Source organism: Crocodylus siamensis, chromosome 1, assembly GCF_052110815.1.
Source record: "Crocodylus siamensis isolate JL-2025a chromosome 1, ASM5211081v1, whole genome shotgun sequence".
Lineage (NCBI taxonomy): Eukaryota > Metazoa > Chordata > Crocodylia > Crocodylidae > Crocodylus > Crocodylus siamensis.
The window spans coordinates 4,337,209-4,359,555 of record NC_143395.1 but is presented as its reverse complement, the minus strand read 5'-3'; the positions used below and the strand labels follow the sequence as shown (position 1 = coordinate 4,359,555).

At 51.6% G+C, this 22,347-nt stretch overlaps 1 protein-coding gene across 1 annotated transcript in view; it reads right to left on the bottom strand.

Annotated features, from left to right (window-relative positions):
* The window catches only part of TRAM2 (translocation associated membrane protein 2), a 47,881-nt gene that overhangs the window by 6,592 nt on the left and 18,942 nt on the right, over positions 1-22,347 (bottom strand). The window contains exons 2-8 of the mRNA XM_090029885.1: positions 17,992-18,055; positions 10,165-10,274; positions 9,892-10,008; positions 4,932-4,990; positions 3,400-3,484; positions 2,962-3,032; positions 2,156-2,260 (exon numbers count right to left, since the gene is read on the bottom strand). Coding sequence (XP_089886011.1) covers positions 2,156-2,260; positions 2,962-3,032; positions 3,400-3,484; positions 4,932-4,990; positions 9,892-10,008; positions 10,165-10,274; positions 17,992-18,055 — 611 coding nt within the window. The remainder of the gene's footprint in view (positions 1-2,155; positions 2,261-2,961; positions 3,033-3,399; positions 3,485-4,931; positions 4,991-9,891; positions 10,009-10,164; positions 10,275-17,991; positions 18,056-22,347) is intronic.

Here is a 22,347-nt window from a genome sequence, read left to right as displayed (position 1 = left end):
GAGCACTCTCCAAAACACTCTCTGTTTTGATTCTGCAGGGCTTTCTGCTACGTCTACACCAGGACCATGGCCACCAGCACTCAGGATTGTCCAAGCCTGGAGCGATCTAGGGTTGGATTCTCTGATGCCCACCATACTACATCCCCCATCCAAGCAGGGAGCTCTCAGGTTATTTCTGCTGGGATGGCAACAGAGATCATCACCCAGACAGGGTCCTGGTGCATGAGGTGCTCGGTCCCCAAGGGAGGTGCCCCAGGGGAGACGCACCTCGGCCAAGGGTTAGTGAGGAACTAGTTAGGGAGCTTCTGGAGGGACTGGATGTATTCAAGGCAGCTGGTCCAGATGATCCCCCTTATGCAGGGGGTCGGACTCGATGATCTATTGAGGTCCCTTCCGACCCTAGCATCTATGAATCTATGAATCTCCACCCTAGAGTACTAAAGGAATTGGCTGAGGTCATTGCAAGACCCCTGGCACGGCTTTACAAGCACTCGTGGTGCTCTGGTGTGGTGCCAGAGGACTGGAAGAGGGCCAATGCGGTTCCCATCTTCAAAAAGGGGAAAAAGGAGGACCCGGGAAACTATAAGCCAGTTAGTCTTACTTCAATCCTAGGCAAGCTGTTCGAGAAAATTATACTGGCACACATCCATGAGGGGCCAGCAGGGGATTTCATGCTTAGGGGCAACCAACACAGGTTCATCAGTGGCAGGTCCTGTCAGACCAACCTGGTGGCCTTCTATGACCAGGTCACCAAATCCTTAGATGCAGGGGTAGCAGTGGACATAGTCTTTCTGGACTTTCGGAAGGGCTTCGACACTGTCTCTCACCCCGTTCTCACTAAGAAACTGGGGGCTGTGGTGTCGACCCCACACAGTCAGATGTGTTGCCAGCTGGCTGGAGGGCCGCATCCAGAGAGCGGTGGTGGACAGGTCACGTTCGACCTGGAGGGATGTGGGCAGGGGGGTCCCCCAGGGCTCAGTCCTCGGGCCCGCACTGTTCAACATCTTCATCAGCGACTTGGACAAGGGGGTAAAAAGCACCTGTTCAGATTTGCTGATGACACTAAGATGTGGGGGGATGTGGGTGCACTAGAAGGGAGCAATAGGCTACAATTGGACCTAGACAGGTTACAGGGGTGGGCAGATGAGAATAGGATGGGATTCAACACTGACAAGTGCAAGGTGCTGCACCTGGGGAGGAACAACCAGCGCCATACCTACAGGCTGGGAACTCCCTTCTTGTCAGTACAGAGGCAGAAAAGGATCTTAGAGTCATCACTGATGCCAAGATGAACATGGGCCGGCAGTGTGGGGATACAGTCAGGAAGGCCAACCGTATCTTGTCGTGCATTCACAGATGCATCTCGAGCAGGTCCAAGGAGATGATCCTCCCCCTCTATGTGGCACTGGTCAGGCTGTGGCTGGAGTACTGCGTCCAGTTCTGGGCGCCGCACTTCAGGAGGGATGTGGACAGTATGGAGAGGGTCCAGAGGAGGCCACTCGCATGATCGGGGGGCAGCAGGACAGGCCTTATGAGGAGAGGCTGCGGGTCCTGAGCCTGTTCAGCCTCCACAGGAGAGGGCTGAGGGGGGATCTAGTGGCCTGTTGCAGACTGGTCAGGGGGGATCAGCAGGCATTGGGGAGTCACTGTTCCCCCGAGCACTGCTAGGAGTGACCAGGAATAATGGTCACAAGCTGGTGGAGAGTAGATTTGGGCTGGATATCAGGAGGTGCTACTTCATGGTCAGGGCGGCTGGGATCTGGAGCCAACTTCCAAGAGAAGTGGTGCTGGCTCCTACCCTGGGGTTCTTTAAGAGGAGGTTAGATGAACACCTTGCTGGGGTTGTTTGACCCCAGTAATCTTTCCTGCCATGGCAGGGGGTCGGACTCGATGATCTACTCAGGTCCCTTCCGACCCTAGAAACTACGAAACTATGAGGTGCCATGAAGCCATCTGGTGACAAATGGCGTGACCAACCTAAACAGAAAAACAAGCAAAGCAGGAGCAGGAGTCTGGGGGGGCAGGGTGTACAAAGGATGGACAGGGAGGGAGACCCTGACTGAGCCCATGTCTCATGGTAGGTCAACAGCTGGTTCAGGCTCTAGTGCTGGGGGTGGGGGAGGAAGCAAGTCTACTCTCAGCTCCATGCACTTACAGCTTCTCGTTGTTCTCATCCGTGAAGTAGACAAGGCGGGCCATGTGGAAGAGGAATTCGGCCATGTACTGCAGCAGCAAGAGGATCAGCCCCAGCCGGGTGAGGCTAGAGAGAAAAGAAACAGGCATGGCCATGCTGCAACCCATCATGCTCCATCCCCCTTATTACCCTGACTCCAAGTGGGTACCACCCTAGTGTCTACAGGCTGCAACCAAACTCCAGGCCCCTTTGCACCAGGGGCTGCACAGATGCAGCAGGAGAGACGCCTTGCCCCAAAGAGACTGCAATCTGAACAGACAATCCATGTAGGAAACTGAGGCACAGAGAAATGCAGGGACTCAGCAGGGCCTCCCAAGTCCCAGCCCCCGGTCTGTGCTGCCCATCACATACCCTACATGTGCTGTGGGGAGAGGTACTAACCCTTCACATGCATTTAGCTGTGAAGCACCATGCCATGGGAGAAAGCTTCTCCTGGCACAAGAGGGGGCCATGCCTCATAGCCAACACCATCTGATGCTCTGGAAGCACAAGGCATGGCTATCGCATCATCCATCCTGTCTGATGTACCTAAAGAGCCTCTTGGTTCCCAAAAACTGTAACCATCACCTCACCTCTGACATATCCTGCAGCTGGGAGTTTCAAAAGCTTAATAACCCTCTTTATTCAATTCTAAACACAGTGGCCAACTCCAAATTTCCAGGTGTCCAAGCTAAGACCCCAGTCTCCAGCAAAGGCTGAGCTCCCACCCCCAGAGCCAGGGCCAGAACCCCGATGCTCCAGCTGCAGAGGCCTGAGCAAGCACTCACTTGAGGAGGTATGCTCCAGCGATGTGCACCAGGTAAAGGCAGATATACTGCAGCTGGCGGGGAATCTCCTCCTGGAGGGGGAAGCAAAACCAAATGAGGGGGTTCATCCCGCATGACAGATAACACCCCAAGCCAGGTCAGGGGCTCTCCCTGCTCCTCCAGCTCCCATGCAGAGCATAGTCATGGCACAATGGTAAAAAATTCAACCCGCCCCAGCTGAAAAGCCAAGGAGGACAGTGTGCCTGCAACAGCTGAAAAGCATCTCCTAAGCTTGCTCTTGGTCTGGCACAGGAGGGAGCAGCCCACTCCGGCTTTTTCAGCACCTGTCTCCAGGTTCCACATGTCCCATACTCGAACGCTGCTGGCTTTTCCAAGCCGCTACAAGCACACCCACCTGCCTGGTGGCTCCTCTGCCCGAGGAGCGTGCCCAGCACTCACCTTCCGCACCTTCTGGAAGTACAGCTCGGGCAGCGCGTGCAGCCAGTAGGACAGCTGGCACAGGTAGAAGAACTTCACCTGGAACCTGCAATGTCAACAAGTGTGAGAGATCGATGAGACGGTGCTCCCCGCTGCCTCCAGCCCCGTGCAACGCAGCCAACAGAGCTCCCAGGTGGCAGTCATGTTTGGATAAAGCCCCACTATGGACTGATTTGTCCTTCGGGGGTCAAGAGGAGAATCCACCTGAGCAGACAGCACATGCTGAGAGCAGAAGCAGGACATACAGAGCTACCCCAGGACCTACAGCAGTTCCCAGCATGGGAACAAAAGGCAATTGTGGTTCCTGGCCAGCTGCATTCTCAATCAGCTACCCCAGCAGGAGACAGACTGGCTTTCCCTGGAAAGAGCGAGTCTCAACAGGAAGGAGGTGCTCAGAGGGGTGCACGTCACCTACAGCCCAGGTGGTAGGTGAAAAAAAAAAAAAAGAGAGCCTGGCCTGGGGCCTCAGGTAAGGAGGTCCTGCGGCTGCTGAGACCCCCTAACCACCACAGGAAGAAGACGGGAGGAGGGTCCGCCAGGAACCAAAATACAGCATGATGCATCTGCCCATAGGACGGCCAACTTGGGCCTATGCACGGCCTCCTTACAAACTTGACATGTCAGCTCTGCACGTGGCATTCAACAGCCAACCCCTTTGCTATGGAGCCACCTCACCTGGAGACTTTGGGGTCTGCACCAGGGATGGATATAAAGGTTATTTCACCCGTGGGATCCTGGTTTCCTGGGCTGGACTGATGTAGTGTTGGAGGAGCCCAGATAACTACCTAGCCTAACTTGCTGTAGGGCCCAGGCCAGAGGGTTTTACCCAGTAGCTTGGCACCACAACAAGAAGCAGCATGCACGCAATCCTGAGGCCTTGCTAGAGTAGGCCACAAACCCCCACATTCTGCTCTCAGCTCTGCCTCAGGCCTTCAGGACAGTCGCACCTTCTCTACCTCTTCACATGTGCCCGTAAAGTCCTGGCCCCTAGTTTTCCAGACGCTGCTTATGCTCCTGGCCGAAGCAACCATGCACAGACTGAAGCTCTGCATACTCATGCTCTCCCGGGAGCCTCCCAGTACCTCAAAAACCCAAACCAATCCAGCTGTACAAAAAAAAGGAGATGGAGGAAGGACCATGACCCTGTTTTATGTGTGGAAAAGAGTGGGGAAATCAGCATAGAAAAAAAAATGGCAGAGACTGAAACGCTGCCAGTACCAGACCTGGCCAGACTTCATCTGCAGCACCCAATAATACAGCAGTCTCTCACCCCTTGAATCTTAGCAAGATGACAGATTTCCTTTGCACGCAAAATGCTCGGGTGGGAAGTGGGGGGCATGCATTCACTATGACGGACTCAGAAGACATACAGCACTGTGTGCTACATATCTGCTGCTGACACGCACCTCCCCACCCCCGCCCCTGCCCCAGAAGAATGTAAAGAGGAAGGAAGTGGTCAGCTGCGACACTAAGCACATTGTGAGCATGCTTACGGAAGATAAACATGAGGGTAGTTTTCCCACAGGCTCCTTGGGTTTGAGAAGTATCCTTCCTGCAAGAGAAGACAAAGTCTATTAAGCAAAAGGAACAACCGGCATGCAGTTACCTGTCAGCACAACGCTGGCCCGAGTGGGGCCTGCTAATGTCGCGCCAATAAAAAGACCACCCCTAAGAGAAGCCTGGATGCCAGCTTCTTTCGAGGAGCTGCTGTAATCCCCGTGGCACCAGCGCAACAGTGTGAGAGGCAGGTAGCAGAGGGGGTCTGCTGGGCTACTTGGCTTTCACCTTGGGGGCTGATCTCCTCTGGGTCTGCTCTGTGCTAAGGGGGAACCAAGGCTGAACACTCTCTGGGTGTTTCTTGAACAAGGGAGCAGAAAGCAGACAGCTGTACCGCTGCAAAAACTTTGCTGCTACCCTGCAACCACGCTGAACAGCTCAGTGGAAGGAGGAGAACGGAGTCAGTCCCACCTGATTTGTGTTTTGGTGATCTGGTGAAACCACATCTGGATGTTGCCAAGTCATTCAGGGCTTATCCAGTCAGCAAGCCCCAGCTGCAGCATGGAGAGAGGCATGTGATTCTGTTACCATAGCTAGCTGCAAGGCAGTGGGTTTCTACAGGAACCAAGTCTTGGCTGCATCTCATTTCCCTGTGCTATGCGTCTGCCCATATCTACCTCTTGCCTCGGAGAAGGGATGTGGTGCTCAATGTCTGTACGCAGGCCTGCATCTGATCTACCACTGGGGCCTCTAGGTGCTAGACAACACAGGTGACAATGGTTGTAAGAGGAACCTGAACTTGTTTTCTCCTCCATCATCATCATTTAATGCTTTGCCATCTCAGATCTTCTTTTCATGCAGCATAGAAAAAAAAATCATAGAAAATGAGGTTTGGAAGGGACCTCAGGAGGTCATCTAGACCAAAGCAAGAACAGCTCCAACTAGATCATCCCAGCAAGGCTGTCTAGCTGGGTCTTCAAAACCTCCAAGCAGGGAGACTCCACCACCTCTCTGGGTGATCTGTTCCAGTGCTTTACTACCCTCCTTGTGAGAAAGTTTCTCCTGTCATCTAACCTAACCTTCCCTTCCTGCAACAGACCATTGCTCCTTGTTCTGTCATCTGCCACCGCTGAGAGCAGTCTAGCACAATAGAGATGAAACCATGGAAGCGTCGAAGATTACGGGAGCAAGCTGGTTTTGATGCTGCAGGCATGTGGAGCATTGAAAAAGACTGGCTGTATCAACACTGCAAGTTTTATATGGATCTCTCCACTCCTGGAAACACTGGGAAGCAATTGATGCAGATCCCCTGCATACAAACAAGTCTAAAAGCCTCACTCTCTTGGGGGAAAACTGCTCATGCTCGTTTGTTCTGGATCAAGAGGGCATAAAAACAAAGGGGTGAAGGGTTTAAAAAGGCAGCCTGAGCTGAGGTCAGAGGCATGAAGAGGGACAAGGAACTGATGGACTTGGGCCTGTACCTAGCAAGATGATGGCTGATGGCAGATGTCTGGAAAGCCAGTGTGAGCAGGGACAGGTCATTATTATGAATGCTTTCTCTGTAATGGTTTTTTGTTCCACCCTAAGCAGCAATGGGCTTGGTGAAGGTGGGCTGGTCACTGTTTATGCTGTCCCCAAAAGGAGAAAGTGATGGGGTAAAGCTATACATGTTCATTCATGTCTCGGGGCACCAACGCGCTCAAAGCCTGGTTGGTAAGACGGTGACTGCTGGAGGCAAAAAAGCTACAGGCTGGAGATTTGGGCATCAAAGAGGCCACAGGGCATTGTGACGTGCAATATCTCTGCATGAAACATATCGCCCAGGGGTTCTCAACCTTTCTGGGCTCAAGCTTCCCCCTCTGTAACTTCTGTGACATGAGCAGTACCCAATTTCCAGAACTAACTTATACATTACAATGCTTAATTCCTTGCAGAGGGGCCTGGCAGGGACCAGCCTGAGCCTGGGTTTACCTGCTTATCTCCTCACACCTCAACCACCACCCTCTGGTTGAGCATCACTGAAGTAGCCAGTGAGCTGGTTAAGCATGGTGGTGCTCATGGTTTGGGTCCGGCATGCTAGAGGAACAGCGTGGAGCCAGTTTGGGCTCTGCACCACCCTCACCCGGCCAAACCGGACTCCGAGGGCTTCACACTGCTCCTACCTGATCCCTGTGTACCAGGATCAGGTCTCACGCTGCCCTGCATGCCTGATCTAGTACTCAGCACCACCACCCCCAGATCTCTGGGGAGCCCTGCAGGCTAGATGACACAGCCTCAGGGGCCAGATTTGGTCCACAGGCTGGGGGTGGAGCACCCCTGATTTAGCAGATGTGCTTCCCTCTTGCCTTCTTTGGTAAAAAACAAATTGGGGGAAGCTGGAGCTCAGGTCTTTTCTTTATCCTCATGGAAGAGCATCTTCTCTGCCAAACTGCAGGAGACGTGGTATTTAAGCCCACAAGGGGACTGGCTGCGAGACAGAGCACAGGCTCAGAATGGCCCAAAGCCTCTTTCTATCATCCAGCATCCCCCTGCCCCTCTGCAGAGCACCCTGGCATGGCAGCGGGCCTGGGGATGCCTGCAGCCCCTGATGAGAGGAAATGAATGGCAGGGGGCTGAGGTAAGGACCGCTAACAAGTGAGGTTGCAAACTTGCTCCCAGGGGGTATGTGCAAGCCACAGAGGGGAGGCAAGGGGATGGGCCAGAATTTCAACACCTGACTACCTTGGCCAGAAAGAGCAGACCTGCTGCCCAAGGTATGCAGTCATCAAGGGGTTAGTTGAAGCAATGAAAGGGAACGGGCACCAGAGCCGTAATCTAACTGCCCTGTAAGCCAGTGCCAGCTGCTAGAGAGCTGGCAGCACAGGAGGAGGAGGTGGGGGCAGAGGCAGAAGGCAAGCAGGCAAGAACAGACTGTCAGCCACCCCCAAAGGATGTGGGGGCTACGGTGATGGGGGGTGAAGGGGAGGGGGAGGTACTGTAAGCTTCCTGGGGAAGGAAGGGACTGCCATGTTGTTCCATGTTTGTACAACACCTAGCACAATAGGGTAATAATAGATTGGGGGGGTGTTATTTTAGCAATATGCCATTTTCTTTTAGGCCTGGAAAGAGTTGGCTGGGGAGAGGTCACTTCCATGCCAGCTCGGTGTATTTCGGGGCCTTATGAGGTGCAGGGATACAGCCAGCCGAGCAGTCTCTGTAAGTGTGTCAACACCAATGACCTCTGTCCAAAACTTGCTGAATGAAATATGCATTCATGCCCAGCTTTAAAATGCAGCCCCAGAGGTCCGTTCTCACACGCATCCACACTCGTTTTGCAAAGGAGACCCTCCACTCATATACAGGCCCTGGGTGTTGCACAGTGCAACCGTTGCAATGATACAGGTTTGACTTGGTTTTGGGTGGGGACAAGCCAGGAGCACGTGAGCTAATGCTCATAATAACTTCCACAGCACCTGATTTTCTCAAACCGTTGCCCCATCTCACCCCCTCCGACCTTCAAGACCAAAGCCACAGTTCTCCACTGCAATGTGTTTTGGCATCACAAGGGTTTTCTACCGAGTGGCCCCACTCCCTGCTGTTCACAATGGGGGCATGAGCAGAATAGTAATTGGGCACCATGGTGCTAGGAATGCAGAGTTCACCGGGTTTGGGAGAGTTTATTTCCTTCCCTGCTCCTTCCAGGGGCTGTGGTCTCCTGGGTTGAGAAATGGGCTCTTGCTGAAATGTAGGAGGCTAAGCTCTCCGTCCCCCCCAGCGACTCTGTGAAACAGCAGTAGCAGGCATCTGAAGCAGCTGTGTTGATTATCAAGTGCTTGAGTCACTGCACAGCCTGTCAGACAGCTTGGCTGCGTGAGACTTTCCAGCCTTTTTGCTGTGAATACAGGGGCCTCACAGGGCAGAAAGCCAGGCTGACGGGCTTTGTGGGAAGGGAGCAGGGTGCCAAAGGAGAGGAAGAAGGGCCTGGGGTCTTATGTCTTTCAAGGGGGTTGTGCTTGGGAATCCATCCAGGATCTAAGCTGTTACTACAGCACAACACAGATGGGGCTTTGATTCCCTGACGTCAGTAGTGCAATCTTCCCTACCTTCAGCAAGGCCGGGTTTTCACTCCAGGATTACAGGCTGCACACTGGAAAACCTTGCACAGGGCATACACTGCAGTAGTGACATGGGTCTGAGCCTGCCGGCAGCCCAAACAATCACTGAGGAGCAAGCTGTCCCGCTCACTGCAGCATGGGGCTGATCATTTAGCGTCCACTTAACCAGCTCATCTCTTGTCCCCAAACCACCTCTCACCCCACCAGCTGCCTGAATCACTAGAGATGCACATGAAACCTCTTGCAATGCAGAGATGAATACAGAGATGAAACAGCTCTGCATCAGGTCACTTCTACAACTAGGTGCCCTGGAGGCAGCTGGAGCGGTTGTGTGGTTTGTGCTTTAATTTAGCTCCCTGCAACCTCTACCTTTAGTTAAAAGTGGAATGGAGATAGACCTTTTTCCATCTGCTATGCAGTCCTCTCACCCTGATGCAGAACTCACCATGGAGTACCTGGGACCTCAGTGCGCATGTTGCTTCACAGCCCTTTGACCTACTCCCCTTAAGAAGCCCCAGGACCCTAGAGAAGGCATACCTGGAGTAATTCAACCTACTCCAAGAGCATCATGCCAGTCTGCCCAGAACACACTAGCAAAGAGGAGACTGGATGCACACCTTCCTGGGGTTACTTGACCCCAGCCCTTTTTCCTGCCCAGAGCAGGGGGGCTGGACCCGACAATCTCATGAGGTCCCTTCCAGCCCCAAACTTGTGTGTGCAAATTTGCAATCTTGTGCAAATCATAAAGGACACCTACTACCGCCAGCTCAATCTACAGTAAGGGCATTACACTTCACTAGTGCAAGGGGAAAACCAAAAGGGACTGCACCAAGCCTCCGTGGGACTCATCGCCACAACTTACCGTCACTATGACATATAAGCACCAGATCATGGAGGTGAGATGGAACGCAACCAGCTGTCCTGATTCATTGAACTTGCTGTGTTTGACCTTGGAGAGATGGAAACGCCGGCTGATTTTCTAGAGGAAAAACAACAAAAAACGTAAGCCAGGAACTCGCCCTTCTCCTGCTATGCATGAGCTCATCATCTGCCATGCCAGCCCTAAAGGCACCCAGGCCACCCACAATATAGCTCTGGAAGGGCCATCCGAGAGGTGCTGGAACAAATGACTCACATCCAGGGCATAGTCCTGCACTATGGCATGCAGAATGATTGCTATGAAGATGTAAAAGAGGATGGTAACCAAGTCCTTCAGCCCGTAGCAATAGTGAACAAGCTCGCCATCTGCGGAGAGAGAGAAAGAGAGAGAGAGGTTTTAGCACTGCAGCTCCCCAACCCATCCAAAACCTGCTCAGCTTGATAATGAAGTCTGCAAAGACAGGGCAGGTCCAGGTCTAAGGGGTTTGCCCAACAGAAGGACAGTTCTTCAATACCCTTTCACCACTGGGGTGGCTCTTCTGGGACCTCACACACACATTCAGTCTTGACAGCCGGGGGTTCATCTACCAACGGGTTGAGTTTATGGCACTTGCCACAACTAAAGCAATCCACTATTTAGCAGTTGGGTTTCAAGGTAGGCTCTCCCCGTCTGACCCCTCTAGCAACCGCAGAACCAGATCGAGGGCCCGAAGTTGCCTTCCCAGATGCCGAGGGCGCGTCTGCACGGTAAAGTTTGCACAGCAGGCAACAGCACCCTCCAGCACACCATGCTTCTCCCTGCGGGATGCTTCATAAATGAGAAGCAGGGTAGCCGTGGTTGTACAACCCTTCAAGTAGGCTAATTCACACTGATAAGTGATGGTGTCACCTCTTGCTGTGACACCTGTGGAGACATGGATACCCTGTGTGGACACAGCTACTCCACTTCTGGTTGAGGGGGCAGCCTGTACGGGTCAAAGCGTGTCTGAGGTGGTCACTGGTGGGTGATGCACACCCAAAAACATTAGAGACCCTTGTGACTTCAAGCTGCCCCCTGCTCCTTAGATCTGAGACAAGGCAGGGAGCAGACGGACAAGCCACAGTCACTCCATACAAATAACCCAAATCCCAGCAAAGTGAGCATCCACTCACTTGTTGAGCATCTACATACTTGTTGCCCGGTGGAGGGGGCAGGATTTAGAAGGGACTGGTATGATAGTTTTGTATTAAAGGGACTTGTCAGATAAAACGAGGAAAGGGAGAGCATCCCAATGCTAACACCTCCCCGTCCAGGTCTTGTACTGCCCCTTCCAGCAGCAACATTCATGTCCCACTCTCTGGGGCTATCTGCTCCACTCCCATCCTCCATTCACTCTGGGCACCATCTCATGGCTTCCCACAGTTTGTTTTTGAAGCTACCCAAAAAACAAGCTTGTGAAGAGATTTATTATGCTCAGTGATGCAGAGATTCCCCAATGCTTCATGGTTTTCATGGCCGTGAAGACTGTAGGGGTTAAATGGACGAAAGACACTGAACTTCACTCTTCCCCGACAAAAAGAGTAATTAGGAACCTGGAGCAAAAGGGAAATATAGGGAAGTTAACTCATCCTGCTGCTTCCATCCTTAAATACCAGGATCTCAGTCCTGCCAGCTGGCAGCCCTGCCCCTTCCAGCAACACTGAATTTGCCTGGGGAACAAGTCCAGCAGCTGAGGAGATGGACTTCACCGCCAAATGCCCCTGGAAACAAAGGGCAGAAAGAGCACAGCGAGAAGGACCAGGGTGGCAGCAAGGATGACTGGAAAGCAGGGATGTAGGACCCGGGAAAATGTGGTGCTAGTTTGATGCTCACATCCAACCTAGCACATTTAGGGATAAGTTCTTATTTTGTGGGCTCTGATGGGAAGACGTGAAGTTCAGGAGGGAGAGGTCCCCGCTGCATATGCCTGCACAGATGGGATCCATACTCCAAGGTCTGCCTGGTGTCCAGCTGTGCTGGGAGAAGCATGAGAGATCGCAGCCCCATTAGCCGAAACAGCTGTGGAGACCAAGACCCCCATGGTGTAGATGCTGCTGCACAAGCAGAGCTCCAGCAGAAATGACCCCTGTGCTGACATACAACGGACAATAAACTGGACAGCAGTCAAGACTAATGGCATACTGGGCTGCATTAGTAGGAGCGTTACCAGTACATCGGGGGAAGTAATTATTCCCCTCTATTCTGCACTGGGGGGGCCACATCGGGAGTACTGGGTCCAGTTTAGGCCCCTCACTTCAGAAAGGATGCGGACAAATTGGAAAGAGTCCAGTGGAGGGCAATGAAAATGGTTTGGGGGCTGGAGGACACTACTTCTGAGGAGAGGCTGCAGGAACTGGGTTTATTTAGCTTGCAGAGGAGAAGACCGAGGTGGGATTTAATAGCAGCCTTCAAGTCCCTGCAGGGGGTCACAAAGGGGATGGAGCTGGGCTGTTCTCGGTGGGGGCAGGTGACAGGACATTGTGAACAATGGGCTCAAGTTGCAGCAAGGGAAGTTGAAGTTGGATATTAGGAAAAACTCTCTCACTGGGATGGTGGTGAAGCAGAGGAACAAGTTACCTAAAGAGATGGTGGACTCTCCATTCTTGGAGGTTTTGAAGACCCAGGTATACGGCCTTGGCTGGGATGATATAGGTGGGGCTGGTCCTGCTTTGAGCAGAGGGCTGGACTACATGTGACCTCCCGAGGTCCCTTTAACCTTCATTTTCTAGGAGTCTATAAAAGCCCAGTTCAAAAAGGTCCTAGCACCCAGAGAGAGCCCCACTGCCATCACAGGGACGTATTTCTCCTAGGACAGATGGGTGCTGTGCTGATACAACCTGAATGAGCTTATTTGCCTGCAAATAGTAGCGTGTTAACACAGCTACCCTGTTTCTAGTTCAGGGTGAATGCAGGTTGTCTCTGGACAGTCCTGCCTTGTGCCCCACAGATAGACCCCAGGATCCCTTCACACTCTTGAGGGGCTTTGCAGAGTTGAGGCTAAAATGATCTAGCAAGAATCTACCTGTGCCATCTCTCACGGACTCCAACCCAAAAAAGCCTGCAGGCCACATCCGGCTTGGATTGACGGTGTTCTTACAGATTTACACCCTGGTGTAACTGGAAGCACAAACTGGCTACCCCTCATTAGGGATTCTGTGGATGAACAAGCAACGGGAAGGGGAAGGCAGGCAACCCTCCCATAGCCGGGTCAGGACAGCATGCCCCCATAGCAATAAAGCACAGGAACAACTTGTCCTGTGTGACCAGAATAGCAGGTACAATTAGAAGCACAAGGAGCAAATCTGTTTGTGAGGCTTCACCTGGAAAACTGGGTCCAGTTTTGGGTATTGCGCTTCAAGACAGGCACAGACAAATTAGCAAAAGTTCAGTGAAGAGTGACAAAATGATCAGAAGCCTGATTTATGAGCAAAGGCTGGAAAAACTGAGATGATTTAGTCTAGACAAGCCACAACTGAAGGGAGATTTTATAAGAGTCTTCAAATCCCAGAAGGGTGCTTATACGGCAGCAGTTTGAAGCAGACTATTCTCTGCCACTGCAAGGGATGGGATAAGGAGCACGTCTTAACTTGCAGCAGAGAAAGCAGGTTGGAGATTAGGAAGACCTGTCTGACTACGAGGGTGGTCAAGCAAGGCTGTGCAATGTCCACCCTTGGGAGTTTTTAAATAGCAGGTCAGACACTTTTGGCTATGATGGTTTAGTCAGGGCTGATCCTGACTTGAGCAGGGGATTGGACTAGACCAAGGGTGCTCAATCCCTGGCTCATGGGCCAAATCCAGTCCATGGAAAGGTGGGATCTGGCCTGCAGGATGCCCCTTGGGACAGAAACTTTGGCAGCAGGGAGTGGGGCCAATCAACACAGCCACCCCTCCTCCCCACCGCCAAATTTCCAAATGTTGCACAGTCAGATAACGGCCCGCTGGCTGGATCCGGCCCATGGCCAGACCTAGTGCTGCCCATCTGGCACATGGGGCATCACTGGACTTGATGACCTCCTGAGGGCCCTTCCAGACCTACTTTCCTACAATTTTTACTTTTTTTTCAGGACAGAGGCAGCAAAACCTGGAAGCTTGGGTGCCTCAAGTCTGCTGCAGTCCCTGTATTGTGCTCGGATAAGCGGATGGGTGGATTGCCAGCATGCTGGTTCATCTTTAATTATATATATATATGGCTAGATTTATACAGGCATTTAGGCACCCCAAGATATTGTAAACAACAGTGGGGATTAACAGAGATAATAGCAATAATATAATAATATTTGTGTTACCATAGCGTCTAGGAGTTCAGGCCACCAGCCAGGACACCACTGTACAAACAGAATAAATTTGGTTCCATGCACCAAACAGCTTGCAATTCGAGGGTTGGACAACTGATAGACAGGCGGACTGCGTAGCACCAGAATACACTGCGACAGTATTAATTAGCCAGGCAGGCAGTGGTGCTAGCATCCATGCGACTCAGGCTACCAACTACAGCAGGCCATGCGATTTAGGTACCTAACCTTGCTGGACACATTCATCAGTCCTTTAGGTGCGCATCTGCATCTCTAGTGCTCAAATATCCATAGACATCTGGCTCTTAAGTCACCATGATGCTGCTGTGCTTTCCAAAAAAATCTTATTACTACTTTCCAACTCATTTTTTTGAGTCACACAAGACTCCTTTTTAAATAGACCAGACTGGGTGTTTGGGGCCTTACAAAATTAGATAATCTTGCTATTGAAAAAGGGGCTGGAATAATCCCAGATGCACAAAATTTATTACCGTGGTTATTGGAGAGCCAGGGTGCATTCAGAGAAAAGACGTGAGAGGACCATGGGAAAACCTAGCCTGGGGAAGGAGATTTGGAAGACCGGGACTGTTCCCTTAGAGAGGAGGTGAATCAAAGGAGTCAAGAAAAAGCAGAAGAAGTAAGGGAACAGTTTAGGGAGGACTTCTTTTCTCTGAGCTTTGTAACGCAAAATGAGGGGGCATTCATAGCAGCAGACAGGAGGCTGATCTGAAACAGGCACACAGAGAAGCGGTGGATGGAGTACTGAGCTAGGACTCAGAGCTTTTTGGTCCTATTCCCAGTCCTGGTGGTAACATGCAGGAAGCGAGCAATGCCTTTGCCTCCCTGCTCTGACCTACAGCATCTGTGGCACACCCTTAGTGGCTCAATACTGCACCCTGTAGTTGTGTGTGAGGGCGTAAAGTGGCTATTTTGCGGAATCCTTGTTTGAATGGGAGCCTGTGAGCACAGAGGACCAAATTTGATGGCCCAAGCCCCAAGTTCCTGTGATCCTGAGCAAACCACTTCGTCCCTCTGTAACTCTCCGTTTCCCCAGCTGTAAAATGGGGATGGTGACACCAACCTCCTATGTAAAGCGGTCAGAGAGGGATAGACAAAAGCACTGTGGGCATGAGATAGATATGTATTATTATAATTATCCTACCAAGCACATGATCTGATGGCCACAGAAGTGATCGAGGCTGAGAACTTAAATCATTTGAAAAGGCTGAAACACAGATGTGGAAAACCAGAGCAGCCAGAGTTTTAATTAATAGCAACAACAACAACAACAAAACCTCGGAAGGGACACTAGCTCCAGGAATAAGCCAGACTGACTTGCAGAGGCTAAAATCAGGCCTGTGTAGGAGGTGGATTAAGCTGCATCTGTCAATTGTGGAGCAATCGCAGCCAAGATACGGGACTGGATGGTCTCTGGCTCCGAGCTTTCCCTACGCTGCTACATCAAAGGGTGGCAAAGGGGGCTGTCTGTTTGATTCAAGCCATTTCATTCCTGGTGGCTCCGAGTAACCCATCGCCTCTCCTTCCCTTGGAGAAAGCAGAAGGAGCCTGCAAGGAAGAGAAAGCAGTGAGAAGCTGCAGAGGTCCCATCAAAAGGGAGATGTGAAACCAAGCAAAGAAAACAAGTTAGCGGCACAACTTCTCCCCGAGTGAGCTTGGAGTACAATAGATCAAGGGGGATGACTTGGCTGCTGCTCCAACTCCCTGCTGGGCCTTTCCCTATTGGAGTGAAGAGCTGGTCCAATTTCATACATCCCATATGACAGCCCTCTGGCTGGTTCCCTGGGGAGATTAGCCCACAGCTTCCTAGGAGCATACGAAGCAGGGAGGAATCCCTCACAGCATTGCAGGCCAGGCTGGGTGCAAGCCTCTGGTCTGCGCTGTGCCAGAGCTCAGGCCAAATCATCCCGAAAGTCCCTTCTGTGCTTAAAGTCAATGAAGGTCACAATCAGGTTGAATATCTCAATGCTCTAAATTTCTCCTCCCAAAAGTTAACCCCATCGAGCTGCAGCACACCTCATTTGTCAGCCCCAACAAGCTTCTTCCTCCTCTTCAGTGCTAATCTCCTGCTGCTGGCCGGTCTCTGCACCTTCACTCATCACTTCAGGCTCACATTACGGCCAGCAGACACCATCGTGACTATATAGCTAGCCTGATGTACTGTTGAACACAGGGCCTGCATGAATTCCCAGTTCATGTCCAAAAGGGTATTTAAAAAGAATAACAAGTAAAACAACATTATATTTGATTGAGACGATTCTAATGGATAGGAGGGAAAAAACAACTGCTAATTTGTAAGGGAAGCTAAGAGTTAAAATAAGTTGTGTTCAGTTGTATTATGTCTGGTGAGTGAATATGCTATGGGTCCCTTAATATAGGGAGCTAAATGTTAATTAGTGAAAGAGAAATGCCCAGCACCTGTATTTATATTTGTTAGTTATTGCTCATTTTCTGTTCCATTTATGATGAATGGTCAATGTGAGCTGGAACGTTCCTTGTAGGAAAGGGATCTAAAACTGGATCCGAGAAGTTGCTAGGGATGGAGAATCCCCCAGAACCAGGGCTAAACTTGCTCTGATGTTGAAACACCTACACTGTCAAAAATGTGCGTTGTATTTCTAATCTGAACACATGCAGCTTTAAATTCCCAGATCCTTCGTCTTCTGCCTCTCACTGCTAGCCTGAAGGTTCCCAAATTAGTTCCCTCCTTAGCCTTCTTTAGAATGAGGAAAGCTTAACTCCACCTAATTATAGCTAGTCCATCCTTCCTAACACTCCTTGCTCCTCTTCTCTAAGCAACCGCCTGGTTTTCCTTTGCAAGCGGATTAGTCTGTGTCCCAAAGACTAGGGCAGATGGAAGCTTGCTTAGGATAATGAAAGTCAGACTGAACAGAGCACAGGAAAAGGTCCTTCCAGGAGAGCCTGTGTTGGGCAAGACATGGACAAGACAGCCTAAAAGATCTCCTCCATCACCACTGACCAGGGGATACTTGAAAAGGAAGGTCTTTGGAGCCAGGACTGGCATTTCACCTATCCCTGTATAGTGCCAAGTGCAATGGGACCCAATTTGTCCCACCGATGTACTAACCCGGAGAGGCAGCACAGTATTTCTTTCAGCAGGGCCCTGCTGTGGCTTGCCTGAAACTGCAGCATGCACCAATGGATTTGTTACTTGTCTCCCACCCAATTATTAGTTACATCATCGACAATTAAAATGCTGGGGATTGCCTTACTGGAAAAGTAGCCCATGCAGCCTAATGCACTGAGACAGCAGCTGAGACCACAGGCTTCAGGACTGAGAAACAAAGCATCTGAGGCACATAATCAGGCAATTCATTCCCGTTCGAACGTTAAGAGGCTGAGGGTGGGGAGCGTTATGCTGTACAGTGCAGCAGGCGGTCTGGCCAAGTGCAATGGAAGAAGCAAGAGGTACTATAAATCCTCTGAACCAGGAGGGGAAATTCCTTCTTGATCCCAACTGCGGATAAGCTTTTGCCCTGAAGCACAAGACTCAGCAGCCTTTAGACGTATTAACTGAGCTGCTCTGCAACAACAGACTTTTTTTTTTTTCTTTTTTTTTCTTTTGGAAATGGCTTCTCTGCTCTTTGAAAGTCTCTCAGGCCGCGGCGGTCTCTGGAACGTGAGACTACCCCATTCAGCCTTGGTTGCTTAGCAGTGAGGCTCAGCGGCACCGATGGACGAGATCCGGCGGAGGAGATTATGCCCGGTGCAGCGGTGTGGGGGATACTCTTACCTGCAGTGGGCACGCTGATGTTGTACTGAGGTAAGATAAATATGAAGGCAGTCTTGGCTGTAACCTGGCAAAGACAAAAAAAAAAGCATCCCCATGTCAATGCATATCCATCCATTTCCGTGAGCTGTTACCACTTCCCCATCGGTTCCCGTATCCCAGCCCACGCAAGCCGCTCTATGGGAAACACCCCCGCAGAAAGCCTGCCTCCAGACAGGTCGTGCTGAGAGCTCCCGTGTCCCGGAGCCAGCCGTACATGTTTGCTTGCCACAAATCTCAAGCCCTTAATAATCAGCTCTGGACAGGAGACAAAGTCCTGTTTGCTCAGTGATCTCCCACCCCCGGGGTCAGGCTGCAGCACACACCAGAGTCCAGATCCTCTGCTCGCCACTCAGCAGCTGAAAATGTACCAAAGGCTGATTTTTGACCCCAGGGCAGAAGAGCTCACAATTTGCTGGGGCCCTGCTTCAAGCTGAGGCTTTCTGGCTATTTCCTAGAGGCAGTTTCCAGTCCAAATCCATTGCCACAATTAAGCACCTCCATAGATAGGCCCATCTCCTACAACCGCTCTCTGCATCAGCAAGGGGACACACTGGCATAACAGTATACACTGGGGGGGGGGGGTTGCACTGCTACCCCTTGCCCTGTGCGATTACTGTGGGTAAACAAGAGACACAGAAGATGTCATAGGTTTGCATTTACTCCACAGCAGCCCTGCCAACAGCTCGGGACACGTCGGGGCAAGAAATTAAGGCCTTGTTACTCCCTGGACAAAAAATGCAGGGAGGTACCGGCTTACAGAAAACTCCTAACAAACCGGGATTACCGTGGCGGTGTACAAGTACCACGTCAGCTCATCTATCTGCGCAGGTCGTCAGCACACCCGGCCAACTTGGTCTAAGGAGGTTTGGACACAGTGTAGTCCCCAGCGTGGAGGAGCCCCCCATGGGACCAAGCAAGATGGGCCCCTAACATCACCCAGTCTTTGGTTCTGAAATAGGAGGAGGACCCACACAATGCAGACATGCTAAAACCAGCATTTTCATTAGAAAAATGAATAATAGTTTGTATCTGTGAGCCCCTGCTACTCCAGACAGAGGCACTAACATCCCCTCTCCAAACTAACCGGGCACTGAGCACAAAGCAGCAGGGATTGGGAGCAGAGATCTCCAGCAGATTGTCATAATAACCTCTCCTTCCCAGAGACCTGCGTTAGCCAAGGCAGTATTATCAAACAGAGCAACAGATGCTGGCTGGATTTTGAAAGCGGAGAGGGGAAAAGCTGCCTTAGGAATAAAACATAACCCTCTGCAGCCTGCACTCCTACCTGGAGAAACCTCGCTCGATGCACGCCCCGAGCCAAGTCTGGAAAACATCTCAGAGGGAATTTGTTCCTACCTGCTGGACTAAGATTTTTTTGTTTCCCCACTCCCAAACAGGCTGGTGCATTGTGCTGGTAACTCCAATGACAGCTCTGGCATGAGGCAGCACCTTTAAATCCTTCCTGTGTTTAATCCTCGGGAAGCTCATGAGGCATTCGGGGTGGGGGTGTGTACAGAAGGTGAGAAACAAGAGCTGAGCCCTGCTGGGGTGACCGGTGGGACTCCTGCCTACTGTCCCCAGTCTCTGCTTTCTTTGCACTAGCATCCTTGGCTGCAGGTTGCCAACCTAAACGTGGGCCCAGGAGCAGCAGGGAGGAGGTCTGCAGTGCAGGGAGGGCAGGGAGAGGGGAACTGGTACAAAGCTAGGGAGAGTGGGAAATCTGCCTCCTACATGGTGGGGAAGACGATGAGACCAAGGCCTGCTTTTAGTTCTCCCACGGGCCAGCAAAGCTCAGCTCGCTAGCAGGCCCTGTGGGAATACAGCTCTCTGGCTGCCAAAGCAGGGGTAAGAGCACAACTGCTCATCTGGTGTGAAAGGCTGTTGGGGCAGGGAGGGATGGAGGCGCCAGTGGGAGCTTCCAGCAAAGGTGGCTCCATCTGCCACCTTGGTCCAGGCTTCCCCATGGACCACAAGCCAAGCTGAGACTCGGGGCGAGTGATAGGTACCCACCCCGACACAAGAGGTAGCAGAACAACGCCAGGACGCTGAGCCAGGGCAGGATGGAAACCATCTCCCAAAAGGAGATGGACTCTACAGCTGAGCCAGGGCCCTGAAAACTTTCAAGCAAGTAACTCCCTTCCTTAGCCCTAGGACCACAATGAGGGGCACAAGGCTGAACGGATTATGCTGGTGCTGTACCTAGGGATCGCAGCCACTGGCAGCATCAGCAGTGCTGTAAGAAAGGACACAGCTCCTCCTTTTAAAGCTCTCTTGGCCTCTTCAAGAGCTCTGCATCTTCCAGGCACTGCACAAAGGACAGTTAAGATGCTAATGGGGTGAATGCAGGAAGCAGGTTGGCTGGATTGGCCATTTATGCTTCCCTACAGCACTTTCCATCTGAGGGTAAATCAACCTCCAGCACCCCAGCGGCGAGGGGAAGGGGACTCTCCATACACCCCGTGCAAAGGTCAAAGCACCAATAGGCAAAGCCAAGGACTTTCATCCCGTACACTTAATGTTCAGCACCTGAAAAGAAGTGGCTCAATTCTCCAGGGTGCCAAGTGCTATGAGGGCTGTTACTGAGGCTTTGAAGTGTGCCCAGTGCAAAAGGCCAAAGCCATGCACTTCTTGCCAAATAAGCCACCTGCTTGTGCAAAGCAAGACAGCATCTACAGGTTACCCTCCTCCACTCCTGGGGGAGAGATACAGCAGCACTGAAGACTGTCAGGAAATTGCTTTACCTCCCCTCTTTAGCACAGAGTTGGTTAAAATCTTGCTGTCCAGGAGGATGAGTGGGGTTTGGTCCCACTGCAAACCAGATGTCTCCATTTAGGCTGCATGCCCTCAGGGATTCTCCCAGCACAGATGATGCTCAGATCCAAGTCTTTCATCCCCGCCAAGCCAGAAACACTGAAGGGCCACTCAGCTTGGTGTCCTGACGTCTTGGGTTTTGCAGCAACAGGGGTGGAGTAACAGCACAGCCAGGCATTACAGCACACATTATTCACCAGCACCCCAAGACCCCCACAGACATGTGTGGCCAAGCAGACAATCGCACACGTCGCATCTTCCTCCCAGCACAGGGTACCCTACAGCAAGGAGTGTCTGTCCAACTCGCCTTGTGCCCCAGGCTGGATCTGAACCCGGCAGGCTAGATAAAGCCTGGGGCATGAGGCAGTGGTGGCTCCAGCTCTGGTACGGGCCACGTGGTGGTAGCTTCACAGTGACAGAGCCAGCAGCCAAAGAGCTGGAGCCACAGCAGTGGTGATGGGCAAAGTGGCCAGAGGGTGACAAGGGCTCTGGCAGCCCTCACTCGCCCTTCTGCCACTGACCACTACGTGCAAAGGCCCTAGATGCTGCGGCAGACCATGCCCCCCAGCCATACCCCCCAACTTCCTGTGACCTGTAGGTAAGCCAGGATGCCATATGTTTGGCATGCCTCCCCACAGGGACAGAAAGCCTCTGGCTTTGGGGCATGTACTAACGTCAAAGGAAACGTGTCTGGGGACTGGCTAGTCTATAACGGTCTTCTGTAAACTGATAAACAGAGTGCATCTACCCCAACGTGCAGAGACGGGAAAGATGAATTTTTGTTCTCATCACAGAACAAAGCATTAGCAGCTGGCTCTTAATTTGGGCTGCAAAAAAAAGCACGACAAGCCGAATCACCTGTTCTGATGTCAGAGGAACAAAAAACCCAGGAACACCAGGACGACTCGATGTTGCCAAGAAAACGACATGCACGGCAGTTATATTCACCACCCCTCTTTCAGGCCATCGTGCAGACCAGTGCAGATCTTCAGGAACTAGAGACTGCGCTCAAGTTCATCGCGACTCTGATCGACGGAGGCCACATTTACGGTCGTCTAGGGGAGCGCACTTTAAAAAATGCTGCAGAACATCATACTGACTCATATACCACACACCCCCATATAAGATATGCATCTTGTTTAAAGGTCTCCTTTCCTTTTAACCAAACTGTTCAGAATCAGTTTCCTTATTTAAGATGTGCAGCCCTATTTTCAAATCACCAATTTTAAGGGGGAAAAAAGGGAGTATGGTACATGAATCATTACGGTATCGGTCACAGGAACTTTGAGGCGGGGCCTTCAAGCCCAAAGGTCCTGCCTGGAGGGTGCAGACATGCAACTTGAGGCTGAATTCCTGGAAATTAGCAGAGAGAACATGCCTGCAGCAGCCTGAAGAGATGTGCTGCAGGTGCCTCTCCTGGCTGGAGGTCCCTCCAGGCTGAAGGCTTCATGCCCAAATGCATTGTGTTACTGCAGCCCAGCTATGAAGAGGAGCAAGTTGGAGATG